Here is an 18,230-nt window from a genome sequence, read left to right as displayed (position 1 = left end):
GACTAGAATACAATATACAGGTTCTATATCTACAGCTATACTCTTTAAACTACTGTGAAGTGCATGGCAGAGGGCACATCCCATTGTACCAGTTATTAAGGTTTCTTCCCATTCCATTCACATACAGAGCATGGGAAGAATGATTCTTTGAATGCCTCTGTGCACGCTGTAATTATTCTAATCTTCTCCTCACGATCCCTATGTGAGCAATGTATAGGGGGTCATAATATATTCCTTGAGTCATCATTTAAAGCCGGTTCTTGAAACGTAGCTAGCAGACTTACTCGGGATAGCTTACATCTATTTTCAAGAGTCTGCCAGTTCAGTTTCTTCAGTATCTCTGTGACACTTTCCTATAGATCAAACAAATCTGTGACCATTCGTGCTGTCCTTCTCTGTATACATTCAATATCTGCTGTTAGCCGTATTTGATATGGGTCCCATGCACTTGAGCAATATTCTAGAACCAGTCACATGAGTGATTTGTAAGCAATCTTTTTTGTAGACTGATTGCAGTTCCCCAGCATTCTACCAAAAACCTGAAGTCTACTACCTGCCTTGCCCATGACTGAGCCTATGTGATCATTCCATTTCATATCCTTACAAAGTGTTACACCATGTATTTGTATGAGTTGGCCAATTCCAGCAGTGACTCATTGTTATTATAGCCATAGGATACTATGTTTTTTTGTTTTGTGAAGTGCACAATTTTACATCTTTGAACATTTAAAGCAAGTTGCCAATTTTTGCACCACTTTGAAATCTTAGCAAGATTTGAGTGAATATTTATGCAGTTTCTTTCAGACAGCACTTCATTACAGATAACAGTATAATCTGCAAAAAGCCTAAGGAGGTCATTAATATATGACATGAACAGCAAGGGTCCCAACACACTTCCCTGGGGCACTTCTGCATCTGACAATGACACTCCATCCAAGACACCATGCTGTGTCCTCCCTACCAGGAACTCCTCAATCCAGTCACGAATTTCACTTGATACCCCGTATGATTGTACTTTTGACAATAAGTGTAGGTGTGGCAATGAATCAAATGCTTCTCAGAAATCAAGAAATACTGCTTCTACCTGACTGTCTTGTTGTGAAGCTTTCAGTATGTCATGTGAGAAAAGTGCTAGTTGGATTTCAAATGATCAATGTTTTCAGAGTCCATGCTGGTTGGAGTGGAGGAGGCCATTCCATTTGAAATACTTCTTAATGTTTGAGCTTTTACAATAAAATAATCTCAAGGATATTGGATGGTAATTTAATGGATCACTTCTAATGCCTTTCTTGTAGACAGGTGTGACCTTTGCTTTTTCCAAGAACTGGGCTTGGTTAAATGGTTAAAATGGATTTGTGATGCAATAAAATAGACAGATGCAGAGATCTGCATAGGATTGACTAGTGGGATTAAATGCATCAGGCCAGTCTTTGGACTGAAGGCTACAACAACAACATCCTCATCAATGCTGTATATTTTTTTCTATGCACACTAAATGAAAATGTGATTTTGTAAGAAATTAACAGATGATGTATTTTTTCTTTGATTTTCTTTGGAATTAGCATCCAAAAATCTAACAGAATTGCCCATTTCTTTACAAACAGTTTTTTGATTTCATGCCTATGTAGTAGGACTGAGCTTTTTGAACTGTTTTTTAATATGGTATTTCCATTGTAGTTTGCTATCCAGTTGAATAACAAGGAATATTTCATTCATTCATTTATTGCCTTCCATAGTAGCAATTATCAGCAGAACTCTGATTCCAGCACTATATTTATTTAATGATCAACGATTCTCCTTAAACTTAGTGGGAGTCTCCACTCGATCCACTGTTTCTGTGTTGTTGTTCACTAAAAACCTTCATAACAATTTTTATTTTGGTAACTGCATCTTGCTCTTGGTTATTTTCAATTGTCAGTTATGTACTAGAATGATATTATACCCTTAATAAAAACAAGAAGATTTTGTAATTTGTTTGCTACAGGACAGTGAGCAAGTTTACTTTAAGGATGGTTGTTTTATGAGATTCTACAATGTGATTTGTGCAGAGGTTTTTATCCCTTCTTGTTAGTATACAACATGCTATCAACATCAAAAGCATTGAGATGAAGAATTACTGTGTTTGGACAGAGATGCAAATAGAAAATGTGTCTCTCCAATGAAGGGACCAGAGCAGTACTCATATGAACTTTAAATGAAGATGAACCTACTCTTTTTGACTAACAGTCCAGTTCTCATTGCCACATAACTTAATTTGGACTGCACTATTTTGCAGTTTTGATAAATAAGACAATTTCTTTTTTTAAAAAAAGGGTAAGGCTGTATAAGATTGAATTCTCATTTCACTTTACAATGGTTGTCTGTGTATGCTACATATCCACACATGCTGCCGGAAATTTTACCGAAGGGGCTGCTCTAGTTAGGAACTGAGACCATCAATGAAGGCAGGGACCCACATGACTGGTAAGCCTACTTTGAAGAGTATTTCAAATTAGTACTCATGAAGTTTTTCAGTGCCATTCCAATTCAGACTATGGAGTCAGCAAGAGAGATTTATAACCCAATACCTTGCTGTCTCTTTGACTCAAGTTACATACTGGGTGATGGTGACACCTGATGTGCCTGGCATTCAGTGAATGATACAGCAAAGATGAGAAGGTTACATTCCCCCACAAAATAGATATGTACTAGTTGTTTTCTTGTTGAGTAAGTGCTTGTGAAAAATTGTAAGATATAACAAAAAACAAGAAATTTCTGTATGTATGAGAACATCTTTTGTTTGCAGATGTAAGTCCTTTGTATCTTCGTATTTTGTAGAGTGTACTAGTGGTAGTTTTGTTTCAAATGGGAGATGCCCTTGAAGGCCTTTATTTATAGATCTCTTCCATTTGAATTTTGATAAGTCTAGTGTTTTTGGTATCAATGTATACAGTAGCCATTTCCATTTTTCTGTTCTTGTACCTGTCAGTCATCCCCTCTCTGTGTGCTAGGTCTGAAGGAGGATTTTGTCCAAAGGATCAGCTAATTATTGTCATTTCCACATGCCTGTCCACTGCACAACCCGTCTTCTATTGGAGGAACAATGTCCTATCCCCATACATACAACTTAACAGATCCTGGTTTTTACATATGATTCTTAGTTAAAGATTTATATCATCTTTCAGCTATTGTACCCACCACAAATTATCTAATGTTCTTAGAAATTCTGAATCCAGTTTCTGCTTTTAAACCTGATTATTCCATACCATTTTTGTGGTATCATAAGATTTCCCATGCTGCTTCTCTCTCTTCTTCTTCTTCTTCTTCTCTCTCTCTCTCTCTCTCCTTTTTTTTTTTTTTTTTTTTTTTTTTTTGATATCTAACAACATCTCTTTTATGAGATGTGTGATACAATCATCTCCGAACTGTTCCTCTATTGTATGCAGTACACATTGCTATAAAACGTTTTTTCTTAAGTGCAAGATGGGAACCCCACCCTTACCATGGAAAACACCACCACACTGCAACACGAGCTTCTCTGTACTTCACAGATGGCACTACACATGATAGCAGGTAATGTTCTCCAGGCATTTGCCAAATCCGAACCCTTCCATTGGATTGTCACAAGGTATAGCATGATTCATCACCCCAAATCTTTCTTTACCAGTCATTCACTGTCCAGATGCATTGCTAATTTACACCACCTTAGCATTTATTACAGAAATGTGTAGCTTATGAGGAGCTGCTTGACCATTGTACACCATTCTTTTCAGCTTCCTATGTGCAGCCATTGTGCTAGCTGGACTGCTGGTAGCACTTAGGAACTCACAAGTGATTTGTTCCATTTATTTCAAGTGATTTTTTTTCAGCCACCCTGCAATGCCCAACAGACCCTGTCTGTCACTATATGAGACCTGCCTGGTCTTGGTTTTGCTGTGGTTGTTCCTTTGCATTTTGACTTGAATGTCACATCACCAACAATCAGTTTGGGTAGCTTTAGAAAGTCTGAAATGTCCCTGATGTATTTGTTACTTGAGTGACATTCAATAACAGGTCGACTTTCAAATCACTGAGACCTCCTGACTGACCCATTCTGCTATTACTGCTTCTCTGCTGACGACAGAATACCCCCTGCCTCCTTTTATACTGATGGGTCTGCCTCTTGTGACGTCTAGTGGTCAGTTCTGCATTACAAAGGGATATCTGTATACTTCCGATCAGATACTGTATGTTCCTCTAACACTTTTTTTGTTTTGTCATTGCAAGAATGTTCAAAACTTCCTATAAGACACCTGAAATAGTTTTGTTGATACTGGATCTCATTGCTTGATTTCTCTTTCAGTTTTGAGTTTATCACTATCCTGCAGCTTGTTGCTTTGCTGAATTAAAATCCAATGTCTTTTTAGGCATTTGGTGATCATTTTAGTGAATATCTTCTATGTTACAAATAAGAGGCAAATAAGGCTATGGAGTGATGTATCATGTTTGTTTTCCTTATTATGAATGAGAGTAATTCCAGCATTGTTCCAGTTTCTTGGAATTGTTTTCTTTTGCAACATTTCTTCCAGTATCATACTTTTAACATTGGTGGAAGCTTAAATCATTAAACAATCCATTGGGATAATACAGTTTTACACACAGTGGGCATGGCAAGATATCCTGCTACCTTCAAAACAGAAAATAAAGTTTGGAAGCCCATTCACAATGAAAATAAATTACATCTCATGGCAACAAGTAAACCTGATGTCTTTGAGGATGTCTGAATTTAATCTGACACCAGTTACCTTGAGGAAGTTGCAGTAACAACAATTACCTAAGTACCAAAGTCAACTGAAGCATCCAGAAAGATTTAAACTGTCAGTAAATTAGATAAAGAGGCAGTAGTTTCATATCTCAAGGAGGAACATTTCAGGATGGAAGGGCCCAAACAGTGATTACAACAGCAAATCAAAGTGTAGATTATAGAGAGAGAGAGAGAGATGATAAATGAAATGTGTTTGGCTGTCAAAAGGGCAAAGCATGAAGTTTTTAATAACTACCACAGCTGGATATTATCAAAGAACATCTCACAGTACCCAAATGAATTCTAGTCACATGCAAAAGTTGTAAGTGGCACCGAAGTATGTCCAGATACTCATGGATGTCACAGGAATCCAGGTAGCAAAGCAAAAACTGAAATGCTGAATTATATTTTCAGATGTTTCTTTACATTGAAAAATCCAGGAGTACTGCCACAGTTTAGTTTTCGAACAATTGTAGAAATTTTTGATATAGATATTAATGTCAGCAGCATTGACAAACAGCCATTATCTTAAAAACTGAACAATCCTCAGGACCCATTGGAATCCCTACCAGATTCTATGCAGAATTTACATCTGAGTTAGTCCCTCTCCAAACCATAATATACTGTAGACCAGTCAAACAAAATTCTGTGTCCAGTGGTAGGAAGATTGCACAGGTCACACTTGTCTACAAAGCAGATAAGACTTTTTGTTGATGATGCTGCCTAAAATGAATAATACCTTCAAAATGCTTGACAAATATTCAGTCAAATCTTGATAAGATTTCAAAGTAGTGCAAGACTGACAGTTTGCTTTAAAGATCCAGAAATGTAACATTGACCGCTTCATAAAATGCAAAACCATAGTATCCGATGAGTACAACATCACTGAGTCACAGCTGGAATCGTTCAGCCTATACAAATACTTGTGTAACAGTTTGTGAGCAAGTGTAATGGATCACAAGGCCCAATCATAGGTAAAGCAGGCAGCAGACTTCAGTTCATAGATAGGATACTGGAAAAATTAAGGCAGCCCTGAAGTGTATGGTACCAAGTGTCAGCTTTGATCTGTGATGTAGCTATGTTGTGTTATGTGATGTCATGTTTGCAAGGCGTATTTGAAAAGCTTCATGTTTGGAGACAGTGTTTTATCATCTGCTGTGACAGTCTCTAGGGTTTACTTGTTGTATGTGAGTGATGATAGTGAGGCATTGTACTTAGTGCTGTATGTTACGCTGCATTCTGGAAATTCATTTTTGTTGGCTTGTCAGTGAATTATTGTAATGTCATAAGTAATTGGTTACTCATTTATTTTCAGTTTTGGAATTGTTAGTATGCCTGTGGTCACTGGATGGAAATTTAATTTTTTGTCATATGTTGTTGCTGTTATGGGTGACAACATGATCACTACAAATAAAGTTCTGCAGTTATATTGCCTTGTGATGAAAATGTGTGAAGTGTCAACAGCAGGGTGAATTAATCATATTTACCAAAGTTGCTGCGTCTCAAACTCGAGATGAGTGTATGTGCTGGAATATGCATGTTGGGCAGAATTAGGCTTGTGTTAGTGTGTTCTGTATACACTTCATTAATGTTTGTTATTTTGTTTCTTTTAGTGTTGTATGTGTGGGTGCAAGTAGTTGTGTGTTTATGATTAATGTGCCAGGCTAGATGTATTCATTAGCTGACTTTAATTAGTAAGTTTATGTTGTTCATTATGAGAAGAGTGTGTGTGTGATAAGTACATAATTGTTAGCAGCTATTGGTGGGTATCATGGTGTGTGTTATTTCAGTCAGGTTAGGTTTTCAATGATTGTTCGAACTCCAAGTTGTGGTGTGTTAGTGTTTTGGGCTTTGGTTGAGCATGAAGTGTTACATAGTAGATCTGTCATGTTATATGTGGTTTTGTGGTACCATGGATTTTGTTTGAGCTATATAAGTCAAGAGAAATTTCCAGACTGAGCTTTGGAGCTATTTGTGGGTCCAGGGCACTGTGGACTTTGTTCGAGACATATAGATCAAGTGAAATTTCCAGTACCAGGTTATGGAGATATGTGTGAGTTCGTGGTATTGTGGACTTTGTTTGACCTGTATTGGTCTTGTGACATTTCTGATACCAGTTTTTTTCAGGTTACAAAAGTCAACAGTTAGTCACTATTGTATATAGGTTGTTACCTTTATTTGTTAAAAGCAATGTGTCACCCGTATTGGTAAAGATTATTTAAATTACTGAGTCACGATAGGCACAACAAAAAGATTCACACAATTATAGCTTTCGGCCATTAAGGCCTTTGTCAGCAGTAGACACACATACACACGCTCACACACACTCACAAAAACGCAATGTGCATACACGTCTACAGTCTCAGTGTCTGACACTGAGACTGCAGACATGTATGCACGTTGCGTTTGTGTGATTGAGTGTGTGTGTGTGTGTATGTGTGTCTACTGCTGACAAAGGCCTTAATGGCCGAAAGCTATAATTGTGTGAATCTTTTTGTTGTGCCTATCGTGACCCAGCATCTCCACTATATGGTGAGTTGCAACTTCCCTTCTCCAGTATTGTTACATTCCATCCTGGATTTTCCATTGTTTTATTTAACTTACTGGCGTATAAGCGGGCATTGTTTACTGAGCATTTCACTGGATCATGGAACAAGAGCCAGTGTGGGCTTATGTTTGCTAAGGAAAAAGAAACAAATCAAAACAGCATTTTTATAGCAGGGAATAAATTTGTATAATAAATTGCCCAAGGAGATGAAAAAGATTACTAAATTAGATCTTCATCTTGAAGTTGAAGCTCACTCTTGTGTTTTCCTTGAATAAACAAATTTTTCTTACTTCTTTTTACCCAGGTATGTCTTGCTGAGGTTACAGCATAAGCAGTGCATGGTGCTGTAACTTCCGTGAAACATGTCTGGGTAAAAGATGAAAAAATAGTGTTTGCAGAAGACAGTATACCATCCAAAAGTGAATTTAAAATACATCTGTTTAAAAAGGCAGGTAAAACATTCTTCATAAGTAATGCATACTACACAGTTAAATATTATTTAAGAGAACTCAAGAGTAGTGGTTAATAATGAAAGGGGATAACACCCTGTCAATTGCAACATACACTGAAGAGCCAAAGAAACTGGTGCACCTGCCTAATATTATGTAGAGCCCCTGCAAGTATGCAGAAGTGCCGCAACACGACATGGCATGGACTCGACTAATATCTGAAGTAGTGCTGGAGGGAACTGACACCATGAATCCTGCAGGACTGTCCATAAATCTGTAGGAGTATGAGGGGGTGGAGAGCACATTGCAAGGCATCCCAGATATGTTCAATAATATTCATGTCTGGGTAGTTTGGTGGCCAGTGGAAGTGTTTAAACTCAGAAGTGTGTTCCTGCAGCTGCTCTGTAGCAATTCTGCATGTGTGGAGTTTCGCTTTGTCCTTCTGGAATTGCCCAAGTCCATCAGTACGCAGAATGGACATGAATGGATGCAGGTGATCAGACAGGAATATTACATATGTGTCACCTGTCAGAGTCATATCTAGATGTATCAGGGGTCCCATATCACTCCAACTACAAATGTCCCACACCATTACAGAGCCTCCACCAGCTTGAACAGTCCTGTGCTGACATGCAGGGTCCATGGATTCATGAGGTTGTCTCCATAGCCCTCCATGTCCATCCACTCGATACAATTTGAAATGAGACTCATCTGACCTGGTAACTTGTTTCCAGTCATCAACAGTCCAGTGTCGGTGTGGACAGACACAGGCGTTGGTGAGGCCCCAGCATTGAAATCTGTAGCAATTTGCGGAAGGGTTGGACTTCTGTCACATTGAACGATTCTCTGCAGTCGTCTTTGGTCCCGTTCTTGTCGTATCTTTTCCCGACTGCAGCGATGTCAGAGATTTGATGTTTTACTGGATTCCTGATATTCACGGTACATTCTTGAAATGGTCGTACATGAAAATCCCCACTTCATCACTACTTCGGAGTTGCTGTGTCCCATCACTTGTGCGCTGACTATAACACAACATTCAGACTCATTTAAATCTTGATAACTTGCCATTGTAGCATGAGTAACTGATCTAACAACTGCGCCAGACACTTGTTGTCTTATATAGGTGTTGCCGACTGCAGCTCCATATTCTGCCTGTTTACATTTCTCTGTATTTGAATATTCACGCCTAAACCAGTATCTTTGGCACTTCTGTGTATGATTACAATGTAATTCATTTACACACTCAGTTTTTCAGGTGGACTTAGGGGAGGATATTAAGATGTGCATGGGGCACATTAACATTTTTATACACCTGAAGTCAGTTTTATAAAAATACTGGAGGTAGTGGAAGGGGCATACAACACATTTGTGGTCCAGGAATCACCAAAGGGAGTCCTTGGTGTATACAGCAATGAAGGATAAAACTATTTTGTATAAGGTACTCTGAGCAAATTGTGAATTAATCAAAGAACATTGTCCATAGGAACCAAACAAATGAGGCAGAGCAGTTTTTAAAAGACACTGGCCTCATATTTGGGGGGGTGGAGTTACTCTGTCCAGCCATTCTGATTTAGCTTTTCTTAAATTATTTCAATTAAATGCCAGGATTGTGCCTTAATGAAGGCCACAGCCGACCACCTATTCTATCATCATGAAAGCCTACTTATATATTCTGGTATATGTTGAACTGTTTATTTTCATTGTATCATAGTAACAAATCCTATATATCATTGTGAGGCGATCCCTGGATGAATAAACAAATAAATTACTTACAGAGTACCAGTATGCAGTAACTTCATATTATTCATGTGAAATTAGGTGTGCTCCCTGAAGCTGGTCGTCATACATTAATTGAAAATAATGAGACTCCTTAACGTCATTTAACACACTCCAATCTCAGAAATTGTAAGAGTTTGGACACAGGGTAGGTAGTATCCATATTTTACCTTCAGAAAAGAATGCCGTTTGTGTCATTTTACATAGCGGCTTCTTTGCAGACACGCTAAACATACGCTTCTAATTACAGGTAATATGGCAATTAACAGAATGGGTCTCTGTTCTCAAGAGTTTTCAGACGTGTTTTTTTTTAATTGTGATGTAAATAGTTTCTTCGATGATAAATTTTCATAGTTCATGCCATTTCGTTGAAACCGGGTAATAAAATAGCATTTGACAGTGGTGTTCTTTAAATTTGGTTTATTTGTCCGAAGCAATTACTCAAAAAGCGTTTCAGTGGATTAACATCTAATGTGCTTCGTCAACAGTATTTCAAATTACCTACGTATTTAATGTTTCTCACTACCTTCACTAGCAGCGCTAACTTCGTTCCAGAGAAAATAAAGCGCCAGACAATGCGAAGGCCCTACTGAATATCTAGTCATATCTATGGAGTACGTCTTCCGAGAAGTGTATGTCACGTGACTTGATTGCGTTTTGAGCGCATTTTGCAGGTACGAGAATTGCTTATTTTTTTCCGTTTACGGTGATACTGACCGAAAAGTAAGTCGTTTGTGCTACGTACGCGTTCTTGGGATTTGTTAGTCGGTCACGACAAACAACTAATCCACCGGAAATGAGCCGTTCCCGAAAGAACTTTTCTCTATTTCGGAAGGTTGTCAATAGTAAGCCTAACAAGGCTTTGAAATGGCGTCCTCCCCACATGGCTGAAATTAACCCGGCTTTATGAAAATAAATTTCTTTGTGTGAAATGTAGCTACTGTGAAAATTACGTTTCTGGGAGCTTTAATTAAGTTCCACCAATCAACACATCTTCAACAGTAGAGCTGTCTTTAACGTGCTACTCGTGTTAACAATAATATTAGTTTTTATCCACAAATTTTTGTTTATGTACTAAGTTGGTGTTGTAAAGAGCCAAGAGTTGTTTCCCACGCAGTGATTGGTTGTACTTATTTATAAAAGAAAATGTCTCGAGCACTGTCATGGTGTCATCGACGGAGTACTTAACCTAATCTGATCGACTTCCTTTGTGTTTTTATTTTAAGTAACTTGTGAATTTTTTGAGAAAACGCGGCCTTGTAGGGTGTGTGCGCGCTTCTGCTTTCAGTTTGTTGTGTATACTTCCTGGACAGTTGTCTGTTTTCTAAATTGTGGAGTAAAGCAAGTTTGTTATTTCACCTTGTAAGTAATAGATGTTGGATTATCCGTTTCGCGGAGTTTTAGTTTTAAGTGTTATGTGAGCACTAATGATCCCTGGATTTTATGATTGTGCTATTAAAAATTGCCAGGATGATGCGTGTGTGCGAAAAGCTTCTGGACTTCCAGAATTGCATGGTATTCGATCAAGTGGAGAGATGCAGTTTACTGATATTTTTATCAGCTGTGCGGTGTATTTCAATAGAATTCCCACTTTATACGAATATGAGTGTGATAAACGTGTATCTCTGTGGCGTGTTACATAATTAGTAATTGTTCGATGGTATTGGGCGTGATCGAGCATCTAGAAAAGCTTTTGAAAACTATAAATTCCATTTTAAAGACTGAAGGTATAATTTTCAGAATTTATCCAGATTAACGTATTTGAACATACTTTATTGATTGCCATTGTGCACAAAGGTTGTAACACATTTTGGTGAAGTATTTGTGTAGTTTGGTGGGTTTCAGAGAACAAGATGAAGAAATTCTGAGAAGTGTGTGTGATTTCATATGTAATCCTTTGTGTGAAAGTTATATATTTGTATAACTTCATTTCAGTTGCAGAACAACTTGTAAATAGTGATTGTACATAGACATTGTAAAGATGAGTACAGTAAACCGCACCACCTCACGTGGTGGAAAAGGTGCAAAACAGGAAAGTTCTGCAACAGGCAAATCACAAAAAACAGACACAAAATCAGAATCACCAAAGTCACTGGACCATCACCCTAAAACACAGGTAAGACTTCATTTTCTGTTGGTTAAAGTGTAGATTATATGATGCTGTGTTATCAGTTTGTCATAACATTCAGTCTTTAAATGGCTTACACACAAAATGCTGGATAAAGATATTTTTGTTTTCTTAGACTGTTGTAATGAATATTTGTTTGACACTGTCCCAATAAAGGAATCTGGTACATAGGTATTTTACTTTGCTGCCAATTTGAATTACTATCCATTTTATAACTGTGTGTGTCCTAACCAGTAAGATTGTGTGTGGAAGTAGCATATTATAGGCTTAGATATGAGAAAATGTTTTACAATTCTTTTCCACACAGAATTGTTTATAAAATTGCAGTATCCTTGTATCACTATTGTGATGAAAATAGTTGGTAGATTCACAAATGTACTCAACTTTACATTAGGGGTTGCAGTGCCCCGTAGTTATGATTGTATTGCCAGTAATTCTATTCAGGAGCAGGTTGAGAATAAATACTTTTGCTTACAATAGATTGCATCCTACTGTATAAGTGCATAACTTTGAGGTTTAGATTGTTTCCTCAGTAAATTGGGCTTAAAGTACCAAAGTCCAAAGCATGAAGAATATCGGTTGTGAAAAGTAAGTTTGACAGTGGGTTGCTGTGTGCGGAGTGCACCTTTCTAATGTCAGGAAATGGTTTGGAGTATTCTGTTATATAATTTCAGATTTTTAGTGAGTAGTTACTGTATTATGCATTGCTTATTCTTATTTTTAAATAAGCTTGTATTTATATATTTTTTTCGGGAGGTAATAAAACTTTGACCTTCATGTTTGCAGCCTACAGCCGAGCAGATGCGTATAGCCCAGATCATTGAAACAAAGCCAGAAGATCCAGATTTAAAAGACAAAATAAAACAGGTACTGTTCTCATTGCCTTAAAAATCAAACCATATAACCCATATTTGATAGTGAATAATTGTTTGGTCAGGGATATTAATATCATTAAGTGTAGATTTTGTTTCCTGCCTACCCTGTTACTGACATGTCAGGAGAATTTCACAGAAATTTTTAAAAGAAATGATATTGCTTTGCTGAATGCATACACTTTTTTTCTCTGGGTGCACTTCGTGTGTGTGTGTGTGTGTGTGTGTGTGTGTGTGTGTGTGTGTGTGTGTGTGTGTGCGCGCGCGCGCGCGTGCTTGTTTAAGGTATTCAGGTGCTCATATTGTGGGGTGGACCATTCCTATGTTTATAATAAAGTCGTAGTTTGGCGTCAGAATGTGAGCTAGGTCGATTGGTTTTATGCTCCATGGATCATTTGCACATTGAATTGTAATGATGTGGAAGAGTCATTTACATATTCATATTTTTTGTGTGATTGTAACTTAAGCTTGTGTATTAAAGAAACTCTCCCTCCCTACACCATCTACCCATTTAATACTTATGAAACAGTAATATTGTGTAGGCACTTCAAAGTTGAAATGTTGGAGAAGGTGGTTGTGATCAGGACTACTTGTATTACTGCAGATTATGGTTATGTTGCTGCATTATATGTGACAGTACACTACAAATTTGTAGATCTTATTTGTCTCTTAATTATCTTCACTTTTCTCAATGCTTTGTGTCGTAACCATTGAACAACTTGCATACTCTGTTATAATGGCGCATTTACAATACCTTCTTGCCTGTAAGATTATCTTGTTAGCATCTTGTAAAACACCACAAACTGCAGTCTGTGGACAGTGTTTCGCCACAACATGTGACTCCTTTGTCACGTGACCCACGTAGCTCTGACATTAGGGAACAACATAGAGGAATATAAAAAAGTGGGTATTTTGTTAAGTATTTCTGCTTGATGAGATGTTTGTTTTCTGGCTAAATTTCTTCTACAAGGAAAATGCTTGAGTTAATGTCTTCTGCTCACATAGTAATGGTTTCATTACTTTGCTGCTAAATATTATTTTTTTTATTGAATTTTTCAATGCTAAAAATTGGCCTGCTGTTTTGCATTGACATGAACTATGCAAATAAAATAATTGCATTATGACTAGTAGAGATCTGTAGCATTCATGGTACATGCACTGAACTTTTATTGGTGAGGCAGTAAGATTGTTTTTCTGGTACTACCTTTACATAATTGAAATGATGCTGTAAGAAACATATAGTTTTATTCGTATATCTTTAGTTAAGTGAGTCTTAGTATGACACTGTTGTGAGTTATCATTTTAAGCAAAGATTGCCGTTTTTCAAATTTTGTTACAGGTAATGGATGCCACAAGAAAAAGTGAGGATGAAGTTGTCACTGCCCTTCATGATTGTGATAATGATCCTAATAAAGCAGTTAACATGCTGTTGGAAGGCATACCGGTAAAACAGCATGACATTATTTAATTATTAAAAACAAATATTAATGCAAGGAGAAGCAAGCATTGAGAGTAACCACTTTCAGAATTTACATAAAATCTGTCTAGGTTCTCAAGTAGAATTATGAAAAAATACTTGTCATTATTTGGTGAACACCTGGAAATCATTTACGTTTCTTTAACTAAACTGAATTTTTACAAATATTTACTATCATTATGAGATGATTTTTTATGTTTTTGTGTTTATTAGTATGCAACAAACCTTCAAATGCTCTCAATACACTTTTGGCAGTCTACAAGCAATTTAAAACGGTTCATAATATGAAAAAAAAAAGCAATTACTTTTGATTCATTTTTACGTTTGCAGAACATTTATATTGCTCATCTCAGTGCACCTCAGTACTCTTTAGGGGCACCAGTGCCAGTGGTGTGACATAGCTGTTCATCTCTTACCTAGTGAGTTGGCACCACAGTGAAACACACCAACTCACATTTGAGAGGATAGCATTTGAAATATCCATCTGGTCTGCCAAGTTTTCTGTAGTTTCCCTAAATCATGTCAAATATATATGATTCTTTTTTTGGAAAAATATAGTGGGCCACATCACTTCATATCCAGGGTGTATACACCCTGGGAAAAACTCGGGAATTTTTTGATCCAGGAGAAAACTGGGCAAAACCTGGGAATTTTTCATTGTTTTAGTTTTTGGATAAATTTTTGTAGTTTTGATTGGTAAGAACTGATAGTATAACAAAGAATTCTACTTTAGCGTGCTATTGCAAAATAATACTGCAGCAATAAAATATAAAAGAGGGAAAGCAAACCAAAGTAAACTTAAGCTGCAAAGGAAATGCACCATTTCCAACAACAAAACACAGTGCACACACAGGTGTTCTGCCAAAAGTGTCAAAGGCTTTAGAACGAAGACTATGCAATACTTTATAACAACAAACTGCTTTGGATGACCGAGACGTCACAGCAGTTTCATTAGATTCGTTTGAGCAGTTGCCAGCGGGCTCGTGCGCATGCACAGTTGAGTCCCATATGAGCAGTACCTGCTCCTTCTTATGGCTGCTGGAAGTACGGCTGTTAGGTGTGTCAGATGCAACAAGCAGCCAGACACTAGCCGGAAAAATTCTTCTGGCGAGCCCTAGCTGCCAGATCTGCGCATGCGGAGAGCAGTCGGAACTGCTGTGGGAAGGGCGTTAGTTTCCACGAGACCAGAGTTTGTTTAGTGATTTTGCTGTTTCCTCTTTGTTACAACTCTCATGTCAAATGAAAACAAAACAGATTTCTGTCAAATGAAAACAAAACAGATTTCTGTGGCCGAGAGCTAGCAAGCTTACTAGCTGTAAAAATTTCGCTTGTATTAATCTTTTTCACAGAGGCGGTCAATTTATTTGAAATGAAGTGTTTCATTCCACAGTAGTGGCTAGTGTCAACTGTTTGCTGAATTACAAGTGCCCGTTTCTATCTCCTGGCACCTATGGCATTATGCCATAATAAAGAACAAAAAAAGGGATAATACAGTACTGGTACTCCAAGAAAATTTTCAGCACAAGGACCACAATGAATAGCTTAAAATCAGGTTGGGGCTTAATTATTTGTGAATCTGGACATATGAATGTGCACTTTCAGCTGGATTATGCATTTTAATCTGGTTTACGAAATTCTGATGCTCTTGGAGTATCCTCTGATGTTCTGTCTCGTGTACAACATAATGTCTCTTAATGCTATAGAGGTACGAACATGTAGGCTTCCTACATCATCGTAGCTGCGCACGCTCAGTAACGCCTTTTTGTGGCGCTCTCTGACAACTGCTGAAGTGAATTCTAACAGGTCGCAGGAAAATACTGCAAATGGTGGTTGAAAAGCATTACTTTCGAAGTTAATTTCATTTTACGCAAGATGAATTGTTATGTGTGTGAATGTGCTTTGAACGTCTTCAATCACAGAGCATTCGATCTAATTTAAAGCCTAAATCTCTGAGGGCCAACCACTTAGAAGAATTTCAATGCCCGGACGTTTATGTATTATTTAAAGTTTTACTGGCACATTTGAGTGATATTATTAAGGTGCAAAAATAGACCAATATTGTGTGTGAAAGCTTAGCTTATCTTGTAGCTACAGTATGTGTATTAATTTAAACCATTAACTTTCGTATTTATATGTTTGCGCTACTGAACAGTGACGTTGATTGCTATTGGTTGACTACAGTCATGTGTCCTATGCCCTGAATATCTGCTATCATCGGCTGGTGAGATCACCTGACATCAGCTATGATTGGCTTACCAAAGAGCATCGCAATCTCGATTTCAATGCTTTGGAAACTAAGTGCCGGGAAGTTCTACGCCAGTCTATAAAAAAGCTTAACCATTCAGAGGGTTGATAAGTTTTATGGTTCCTAGAGAAAATATTTGGTCACTGAACTTGGAAAAAATGTATTTTCACCCAGGAGAGAGTGTGTTCTTAACCAGGACATCCGGGAAAAATTTGTTGAATTTTTTCCTTCTCCATGTTGTTGTTGTTGTTGTCTTCAGTCCTGAGACTGGTTTGATGCAGCTCTCCATGCTACTCTATCCTGTGCAAGCTTCTTCATCTCCCAGTACCTACTGCAGCCTACATCCTTCTGAATCTGCTTAGTGTATTCATCTCTCGGTCTCCCTCTATGATTTTTACCCTCCACGCTGCCCTCCAATACTAAATTGGTGATCCCTTGATGTCTCAGAACATGTCCTACCAACCGATCCCTTCATCTAGTCAAGTGGTGCCACAAGCTCCTCTTCTCCCCAATTCTATTCAATACCTCCTCATTAGTTATGTGATCTACCCATCTAATCTTCAGCATTCTTCTGTAGCACCACATTTCGAAAGCGTCTATTCTCTTCTTGTCCAAACTGTTTATCATCCGTGTTTCACTTCCATAAATGGCTACACTCCAAACGAATACTTTCAGAAACGACTTCCTGACATTTAAATCTATACCGATGTTAACAAATTTTTCTTCTTCAGAAACGCTTTCCTTGCCATTGCCAGTCTACATTTTATATCCTCTCTACTTCGACCATCATCAGTTATTTTGCTCCCCAAATAGCAAAACTCCTTTACTACTTTAAGTGTATCATTTCCTAATCTAATTCCCTCAGCATCACCTGACTTAATTAGACTACATTCCATTATCCTCGTTTTGCTTTTGTTGATGTTCATCTTATACCCTCCTTTCAAGACACTGTGCATTCCGTTCAACTGATCTTCCAAGTCCATTGCTGTCTCCGACAGAATTACAATGTCATCAGCGAACCTCAAAGTTTTTATTTCTTCTCCATGGATTTTAATACCTACTCCGAACTTTTCTTTTGTTTCCTTTATTGCTTGCTCAATATACAGATTGAATAACATCGGGGAGAGGCTACAACCCTGTCTCACTCCCTTCCCAACCACTGCTTCCCTTTCGTGTCCCTCGACTCTTATAACTGCCATCTGGTTTCTGTACAAATTGTAAATAGTCTTTCGCTCTCTGTATTTTACCCCTGCCACCTTCAGAATTTGAAAGAGAGTATTCCAATCAACATTGTCAAAAGCTTTCTCTAAGTCTACAAACGCTAGAAATGTAGTTTTGCCTTTCCTTAATCTTTCTTCTAAGATAAGTCGTAGGGTCAGTATTGCCTCACGTGTTCCGACATTTCTATGGAATCCAAACTGATCTTCCCCGAGGTCAGCTTCTATCAGTTTTTCCATTCGTCTATAAAGAATTTGTGTTAGTATTTTGCAGCTGTGACTTATTAAACTGATAGTTCGGTAATTTTCACATCTGTCAACGCCTGCTTTCTTTGGGATTGGGATTATTATATTCTTCTTGAAGTCTGTGGGTATTTTGCCTGTCTCATACATCTTGCTCACCAGATGGTAGAGCTTTGTCAGGACTGGCTCTCTCAAGGCTGTCAGTGGTTCTAATGGAATGTTGTCTACTCCGTGGGCCTTGTTTCGACTCAGGTCTTTCAGTGCTCTGTCAAACTCTTCACGCAATATCATATCTCCCATTTCATCTTCATCTACATCCTCTTCTGTTTCCATAATATTGTCCTCAAGTACATCACCCTTGTATAGACCCTCTATATACTCCTTCCACCTTTCTGCTTTCCCTTCTTTGCTTAGAACTGGGTTTCCATCAAAGCTCTTGATATTCATGCATGTGGTTCTCCTTTCTCCAAAGGTCTCATTAATTTTCCTGTAGGCAGTGTCTATCTTACCCCT

At 37.8% G+C, this 18,230-nt stretch overlaps 1 protein-coding gene across 6 annotated transcripts in view; it reads left to right on the top strand.

Moving 5' to 3' along the window:
• The window catches only part of LOC126480686 (protein lingerer), a 134,059-nt gene that overhangs the window by 5,564 nt on the left and 110,265 nt on the right, over positions 1 to 18,230 (top strand). For 5 of the 6 annotated variants that reach the window (XM_050103920.1, XM_050103919.1, XM_050103918.1 and 2 more), the window contains exons 2-4: positions 11,471 to 11,651; positions 12,450 to 12,530; positions 13,875 to 13,979. In XM_050103920.1, coding sequence (XP_049959877.1) covers positions 11,517 to 11,651; positions 12,450 to 12,530; positions 13,875 to 13,979 — 321 coding nt within the window. In that variant the 5' untranslated portion in view covers positions 11,471 to 11,516. Of the gene's footprint in view, positions 1 to 10,148; positions 10,210 to 11,470; positions 11,652 to 12,449; positions 12,531 to 13,874; positions 13,980 to 18,230 lie in introns of those variants that run through there. The other variant, XM_050103916.1, reaches the window with a different exon arrangement.

The sequence above is a fragment of the Schistocerca serialis genome, chromosome 5 (genome assembly GCF_023864345.2).
Source record: "Schistocerca serialis cubense isolate TAMUIC-IGC-003099 chromosome 5, iqSchSeri2.2, whole genome shotgun sequence".
NCBI classification, from domain to species: domain Eukaryota; kingdom Metazoa; phylum Arthropoda; class Insecta; order Orthoptera; family Acrididae; genus Schistocerca; species Schistocerca serialis.
Note: the sequence above shows the minus strand (reverse complement) of the source record. Positions and strands in the feature narration are given on the sequence as shown.